The 9,050-nt window shown below is 30.2% G+C and overlaps 1 protein-coding gene across 9 annotated transcripts in view; it reads right to left on the bottom strand.

Moving 5' to 3' along the window:
* Positions 1-3,758: 3,758 nt before the first annotated feature.
* Positions 3,759-9,050, bottom strand: part of LOC132714369 (casein kinase I-like) — a 36,591-nt gene continuing 31,299 nt past the window's right edge. For 6 of the 9 annotated variants that reach the window (XM_060697233.1, XM_060697255.1, XM_060697266.1 and 3 more), the window contains one exon: positions 3,759-7,968. In XM_060697233.1, coding sequence (XP_060553216.1) covers positions 7,908-7,968 — 61 coding nt within the window. In that variant the 3' untranslated portion in view covers positions 3,759-7,907. Of the gene's footprint in view, positions 8,492-9,050 lie in introns of all 9 variants that reach the window. The other 3 variants (XM_060697248.1, XM_060697285.1, XM_060697300.1) reach the window with 1 other exon arrangement.

Below are 9,050 nucleotides of genomic sequence, written 5' to 3'. Positions count from 1 at the left end.
TTTCCCTTTCAAACTTTAAATTCAAGGGGACAAATTTGAATTTCCCTTCAAAATTTAAAGCTTTGCATCATTAAAGACTCCACTGACTTTTTTTTAAAGGGCCCGAAAAGGGCATATTTGTTATACCCCTGGCCCCCTTCCTTTGAATTTTTTTTTCCGGAGCATAACTTAAGTTTCCCTTTGGCCCCCAAAAAAATTTTAAAATTTATAGGATGATTGTCCATATTAGGTAGAAGACCCCTATTGATTTTGGGATCACAAGGTCAAGGTCACTACTACCTTAAAACTGAAAACAGTTTCCGGAGCATAACTTGAGTTCCATTTGGCCCACAGTGTTCAATCTACATAGGATGATTGTCTATATTAGGTAGAAGACCCCTATTGATTTTGAGGTGACAAGGTCAAAGGTCAAGGTCACTATTACTTTAAAACTGAAAATAGTTTCCGGAGCATAACTTAAGTTCCATTTGGCCCACAGTGTTCAAACTTCATAGGATGAGTGTTCATATTGGGTAGAAGACCCCTACTGATTTTGGGGTTACAAAGTCAAAGGTCACTATTTCTTAGTAATTGAAAACTGTTTCTTGAGCATAATTTAAGTTCCATTTGGCCCACAATATTCAAACTTCATAGGATGATTGTCCATATTGGGTAGAAGACCCCTATCGGTTTTGGGGTTACAAGGTCAAGGTCACTAATACTCACTATTACCTTCAAACTGAAATCAATTTTCGTAACATAACTTAAGTTTCATTTGGCCCACAGTGTTCAAACTTAATAGTATCATTGTCCATATTGGGTTGAAAACCCCTATTGATTTTGGGGTCAAAAGGTCAAAGGTCATGGTCACTGTTACTTTAAAACTGAAAACAGTTTCTGGAGCATAACTTAAGTTCCATTTGGCCCACAATATTCAAACTTGATAGGATGATTGTCCATATTAGGTAGAAGACCCCTATTGATTTTGGGGTCACAAGGTCAAAGGTCAAGGTCACTATTACCTTTAAACTGAAAACAGTTTCCTGGGCATAACTTAAGTTCCATTTGGACCACAATATTCAAACTTCATACGAGGATTGTTATTTGAAGGAAGTAATTCTTTATTTAATTCCCATGTCTTACAAATGCTTCATCTTTACTAAAAAAAAAAAATCACTTTAGGGCATATAATGCTCCGCCTAGCGGTGCTCTTGTTTAACATGACAGAACTGGAAATAATTTTTTAAGATTAATGTTCTGTTTTATAGAGGTCTAGACCAATAACTTGTGTGCAAAATTTCAGATCATTTACTCACTCTGTTTTTTCAGACTGATTATTCTAATTGTACAAAATGACCCAAAATTGAAATGCATTGCAATGCTATTCACTCAAATAAGGCTAAGAATAGAAAAGATATAACTTTCAATTTATATCGGTGTATGTTTCTTAATTATCTTTTGCATATCTTTCCGTTTTAAGTTTGTAAGAAATTAAGATTTTATGTTTTTAAGCTTTTGGACCTCAGTGAAGTTCCTTTTATTTACACAATGTAGTTTTGTTAAGAATTTAATTAACTTAAATATCATTAAAGATAGGACTATTTGTGCACTTCACTGCACTTAAATTTGATTTAATCATATGTGGCAAATTTCAACAACATGACTAGGCAACATCTTTTTACTTTATAACGGTTGGTATTTATTAAAGTAAACATTGACAGTATATATTGTTATTTACAGTTTTATAGAAGAGGTTCAAACATCAGTTCAACCTGTAGCTATGAACAGAGCTGATGCTATGAGGCGGTGACACTCTGGAGGGGAAGTTGTTGAAATAAATGCAAAATTTCTTTAATGACTCAGCCTGGAGGAGAAGTTGTGATACATGCAAACATTCTAATTCTACATAGAGGACTAAGGAAACATATTCATGGTGAATCTGTTTGATGTATTATTACATGTGCAATTTTTAATCGTTACACATTCTCTATCATATAACCTTTATAAAACGCTTTTCTTGTTATTTAAGTAACTTAGATAGTTCAACATCTTAAAAGTTTTACCCAAGTCAAGGCCAGTTAATACTTTCCTTGTCTACAAACCATTGACAGTCATTGGTTTTAACATCTGCATGTGTCACTGTTAATGTCCGACTGAAAAACATTTCTCGATAGGTGAGATCTCATTTTAGGATAATAAAAACAAATAGCTGGAAATGACAGAGTCCAGTTTGCTGATTAAGATAGTGAGAGAAAATGGAGAGTGTAATGTATTTCACTCTCTTTGATATTATTCAATTTTCAGTACTAAATGTATTGGAATCGGTACACTCAAAATACAAAAAAAATGAGATATAATAACACTGAGTAACATGTGTTTCAAGACAATCTCATATAAAGTAACATATGTAGGAAATCCATTTTCTTTACAATCAAACGGTTTGAATATTACATGTTACTTGTTTTAAAAGGCTACCAGATATCCTGCTTTATACAAAAAGTAAACAATATGTAACAGGGAAATTAGACAAAAAAAACTTCATAAGTACAAGAAATCTACTTTGAATCATTATGATATGAGGACACTCACCTGTATGCAAGTGAAAAGTTTAGCTAGAAAAATTATTGAAATCATAACTTGTATATATATACGTTATTGTGAATGATCATGTCTTAAGATACCCTGATTTCTTACATTTCATTCTTTGCATTTCATACATTATAGAAAAAAAATTGTAAAATTGTATTTTTAACAGGGCAATGCCAACTTTGTCAGTCAGTCATGCAAAATATGTTAAAGCTATTTATTATTATTATATATGATGTATATGTTCAACATTGTATAAACAATTAAAGAAAAAGAAATAAAATTTAAATAACATAATTAACTGATTTTTTGTTGTTTTCACACATAGAGTTGTCATTGTAAAGGTTGTATTATAGCAGTGATGTATTGATTAGATATGTCTATATTAAGTGGAAAATTGGTTTAATCTTGTACAATACTGTCAGAATAGATGGAGGTGTTGTGAAATAATGGTTAAGATCTCTGCTTTTCAACAGCATTATGTGTTTGTGCGTTACTGGCGCTCACACAACCATTTCATAAGCACTTGATAGTCCTTGGATCACTTTATTACAGAATTCATTGTATAATTTGTCTCAATACACTACATGTTGTCCTTAACTTGTACAAATTGTATTGATGTTGCTATCCACAGCTGATTCTTTCCAGAGTTTGGCTGTTAAATTGTATACAATTAGGCAAATAGTTACCTGCTCCTTACTTACCATACCTTCCCATTGATTTAACTGAAATTGTGTAGCATGAAACAAAATTTTACTGTAAAGATAAAAGATCACCTGCTTCAACCATTTCCACAAGTTTGAATTTTAACGGCCATAGAAAGTTTATTTACTGGTGGGGTGCTTGTGTTTTAAATCCCTATTTTTACCCATCCCTATGTTGATTTAGCAATATTTTGAGACGGCCCCTAACCTAAAAGCAAGATATTTTTATTGGGTGTCTCCATGTGGTAACAAAAAGCATGCACCCCTTGTTGTTTTTAAGTGGTAGCAGAGACACATTATTGTCCCTTTGCATGGTAAATGCTATAATAAGACTGCATTTGAGTGAAGCAGAATGTTTCTAGCTGTATGGATGAAACACATTGTGTGGTTGATGTGGCCCTTGGTGTACACCACACAATTATCGTCGGTGCCTATGCAAGGACCAACTTACTCAATTTGCCATGTTATTACTCAAAAACAACAACAAGATTTTACTTTTAAAATGTTTATTGGTGAGAAGTTTCATTCATTCAAAGCATTTTTTTAAATGTTAAAACAAAGACATATTACACTGTATATACATTTATGAATATAAATGAAACATTTATATACAAATATTAACATATCAAATATAACCAATTTACTATTTTCACTCTATCTTGATGTGTTAAAAAAAGAAAACTTAGTAGAAGAGAAGAAAAAAACCAAACATAAAACAAAATGCATCACTCAAACAATCACATGAATCAAGTATAAAGTTTTATGACCCAATCACTTCTCATTATTTTTAAACCTCCTCTCCCATTTTAACAATATTTAATGTTGTTTTTATTTCAAAATACAAGCCCAAACATTAAAAATATTATTAATTTTGCACATTTACACACACTTAGGAAACACTGTTCCTAAATATTTTCATAATATAATATATAATATAAACACATAGAAAGAAAATACAATAAATAAAACATTTTTTTTCAATATTTATTCTTATTTATTTGTTTCCATAGCTTTCTGTGAAGCAAATAAATTTTCAAGTAAATTAAGTAAAATACATATAAAAATGATTATAAAGGTTTGTGATTTTTTTTTGCAAACAAACTCGAAAGAAATGTACATCACTTTGAAAAAAGAAAGTAAAATGCCAATGGAATATCTGTCCTTTTCTTTAACAGATTTTATGCAAATATTGGTAAAATAAACCCAATCCTTACATGGGATATTTGCCTTCTATATAGATTATACCAAATTTGGACAAACACTTTTAGCATTACTGTGATTCCTTTTTTACTTACATTTCATACTGAATTTTTAATCATTTTCTTTTCTACCTAAGAAAACTATAGTCATGTGACACATGCAAGTTAACCATCTCAGAAAAAACTGAAAAATGTAAGACTGTATGGATACTGTAAGGTTTATATATTATTAAAGTTGTACATTCAGATCACAGGTTCGGTCATGGGTAAATTACTGTGTGTTACGTACAATATCATCCCTGAGAGGTCACTCATTAGATCCCAATCATTTATCTCTCTCTACATAACACTAAAGATTACACACATTGTTTGTTTTTTGTTTTTTTTCATTGTCAATTACAACAGTACATAGATGAACATTATTTGCCTACCACTGTAACATTGTGTATATAAATGGGCAGGTATATACAGGTCAGTGTCACAGTGACGCAACTGATTGTAGACTGTTGACACTCTCCCTAATATATCAAAATTTTGTATACAAACAGTATTTAGATGATTTATTGTTTGTGTAAATACATCCCGACCTGACATTACAGTAAAAACAAAACTAATAATAATCTTGTCCATATTATTCCAGTCTATATAATTTAATAGTTAAAGGTCTCAATAATGAAATGGTCGTGAGAGTGGTGGACCAATTTTTGCCCTTTAATTCACAATTTGGTTCTTTAAAATTGGCATAATTTGAAACTTTTTGAAGTAGCTCGATTAGGAAAAGTATACTGTATATAATAATTATTTTTTTCTTAATTCTAACAAACCCTGTGATCAATCAACACATATTGTTTACATATCATATATAGTACATGATAATAGAAGTGGGGAACATCAAGACTGTGCATTATACATATAATGTTTACAACTCTACTTAATTTTAAATTACACAAAATTTGTTCTAAATGTTTGTACTATAGTGTAGAACTACCTAGACAAGAAGTAATCTTGTCATTGTAACCATCTTATTACCTCCCTTAATGTCAAGAAATGTGAAATTGGTGATTGAAGCATTTTACTTGATAAGATTGTCTAAATATGAAATCTAAAAATAAACAAACCCTACCTTACTTTTATTTTGTAAAGTGTAAGAAATTGTCCTAAATTTTCTACTTACTGTACAAAATGAATTTTGATTATTAAATTTTGCCATGCTTTCATAACAAGTTTTACAAGTCTTGAGAAAAGTAAACAACACCCTCAACTGTTATAAACTATTTCTGATAGGAAATTCTGTTTTACATAGTAAAATATTGAACAAGCTTTTAAAAATATTCATTTTTAACCTATTGTATTTTCTAACATTGCTCTACACTCATCCAATTAGAAAAGTACAACATAAATATGGAATATAATACACTGTTTTATGATATCAAAATTTGTCTTCTTTTAAATCATCAAGTATCGTAATCATATCAACAATGCATGGGGCAAAAACAACATCATCATTAGAACATCAAAGGCTGTAGGTAGTGTCATTTATTAGAGCCGACATATTTTCTATATTTATTTCAGTAAATCTACAGAATCTATATAATAATGATTTCTGACAAACATACATAGAATAATGAAGATCGATATACAAACAACTGACTGACTCGGATTCATCAACAACTTACTGAAATAAATCTAGAAAAATTCATTCAAACCTATATTAGTTCCTAGAACTACACAAAAACAACAATTCAGAGGACAAAATATTTTCCTCCATGTGGTGGAAAATCAAGAATTTAGTGTTCTGATGTATGTATCTATATATAAATCCAGTTAGTACATTAAAACCACTACCTATCTAGCATCAAAATTTTTATTTTTTCCTGCAAATATTTTCGTTATGTCCATTTTAGTTTTCAATATTGACAGTGACTCATATTGCTATTATTAACAGTTCATCAATACATAATGAAATGATTAAAGCATATGATAAGTGTAAATATGAGAATGTGACAATGTTTTATTACTCTACAAAATCAGTTGTCCCACGTTTGGCCACAATTTGAATACATACTTTCCACATTATGCTTGTTAAGTCCCAATTTGTTAAGTATTTTGGATAATCCAGGCCTACAAGGGGTTCCATATTTTGATAATAGATAAATCAAATAAATACTGCAGATTACTTGATGCTTTAAAAATACAAGCATTCAGTCTAAGAAATTGTATCTTAATTCAAAATTACTGGAGTACGACTTTTCAACTAACTGTCCAATATATGCAGAAACAATTGCTGTTATTTTTTTGAAATTTCAATAGTTTCTCTTAACTAATGTTACATATTTGTTGTAATATATATTTTTTTGTAATTAGTTCTTCTAAACTTATGTTACAGCATCCAACTCACACCCTTTCCTTTTTGAAAGTAGCACTTTGAACATATTTCCATAATATATTTCTGCAGAGTATGGCACAAAAAAAGAGAGAAAAACACACACAAAACTTAAAAATAAATGTTTTATCCTTCCGTAATAAACTAAAAATCTGATATTTATATTATGAATCAAAATAAACAAACTTTTATCTATAATTGTTACAATGGAGAAAACTGAAAACTATACAGTGATATACAAGAAACTTGGTAAAAATGTCTTCATTTTTCTTGACAATTAGTGAATTATAATTTTTTCCCTTCCTTTTCTCAGCACTCAAATTTAATTTCTCTCACTTTCAAACAGTATTGACACATTTTTTTTCTCTATCACAAAATGTATAAAAATCCAAGTCATTGCCTAAAACTAAACTAATATAAACAACTTAAATAACTGGAACAAAAATAAATTTTCAATAGTTGTTTGAGAAAGCACTTCAATAGTAAAAACATAATGAAAATTTAACACTACTTTACAGTAAAATGTTCAAAATGACTATCAATTTTCAAACTAAACCAGTTTCAATACCAGCTGAAGTCAAAAAAGCACATCTATCATGCAAGGTGTAAATTCAGTACTATTCTATATTAACAAATTTGATAAATTCAAATACATAAGGTTTGGGTCCATCTGTAACAATCACTATAAATCACAGATTTTCCAACAAGATTTTACTATTGTTCAATCCATATTATTTTGTAGAAAAATTAATGAATGCCTTAGCATAATTTTCCTTTTTATTTGTGACTATTTTTTATTTAGAACATGCCAACTGAACCAAGGGTATGTATTATTATCATTTTATATCTATGTTTTCCAGAAGCTTTAAAAATAAGCAAAATTTCTTTATTTTTTTCCTTCTTGTAGAATAATCTATGACAATATTGTTGTCATAAAAAAGACTGGTTAGCAAATCCTAAATTAGCAAGACGCGTCCCGAACACTGGTGGTGAGGAATCCTCATCTGGTGATGAATGTAGAGGGGCTGTATCCAAGTCGTGGCCAAACCCTAGCCGTCATTTCCTGCGCTTCTCTTTGTGACGTGTCCGCTTCACTGTACGTCGGAAGCAGCAACATCTTAAGAAGTAACAGAAGAAATATCATAATAACCTCAGTTTAACATGCTGCAAAAACTGATTAAAACCTGTCCAATCAAGGACATACTTCTTTTACAAAGAAGTTCACATATTTATTTTTTTCCAGCACAATATAAAATGAAACAAGTTAAAATTTCACTACAAACACATTTTCACAATACTTGAACTTTTTTTTTTCTTTTTTTTTTTCTCACTAAGAAGTCTGTGTTATCACTTTTTATTCAATAATTCACTTTTTTAAACACATGATCCCTGTTCCACATCATTTTGTCATGATTTTCACTTTGTATTTTTAAAAAAGTTTTTTCAACATAGAATGGCTTTAAAAGCACTTAAAGCCTAAAAAGCATATAGTATTTTTCTTATCAGAAAGAAAGACATGTGCACAGAAACTTTAAATAAGTATAGATGGCGCTGGGGGGCGAGACGTGCTGATGAAATGTCATATTGATGCTCAAGTCCGCCTTACACGCTTTTTCTTACGCCTTCGGAAGAAGCAGCACCTGGAAGCAGACAAAACTGCAAGTCAGTCTCCATAGTTACACTCTAAACTAGTTTCAAACTAACATTTCTAACCACATTTTCCATACTTTTTCTTTTAGAAGAAAAAAAAGGTTGTTACAAAATGAATAACACTTGCTCAGAAATGAATATATTTCTGAGATTTGCATTAGAATTTATGTGTTCATGATATATAAAAAAAAATCTTTTTTTATTGCAGATTTGTGAAACCTTTTCCCAGGTGCAAGAACACTAGTGAACTGATGTACATTAAGGCGAACATAAGGCCTCATTTGGCATCAATGTCACAAATCATATAAACACAAAACAATAAATAAATATATACATATGAAGCACATATAAAACATGACAGTCATGTACATTTTGTATACAATTTATGGCATTATATAGGCAACCAGCCACAAATTTGCTATGTACAATTTACAAATAAACAGATTTTTTCCAAGGTTAAGACATATATCGCAAGTGGCTAATTACCAGATATTATCAATTTTCAACAGACTTACCAGCTGTTACAAAATAGATGCATGTAATCAATGC

This window comes from Ruditapes philippinarum, unplaced genomic scaffold (assembly GCF_026571515.1).
Source record: "Ruditapes philippinarum isolate M1 unplaced genomic scaffold, ASM2657151v2 ctg3777_1_1_1_1, whole genome shotgun sequence".
NCBI lineage: Eukaryota > Metazoa > Mollusca > Bivalvia > Venerida > Veneridae > Ruditapes > Ruditapes philippinarum.
Note: the sequence above shows the minus strand (reverse complement) of the source record. Positions and strands in the feature narration are given on the sequence as shown.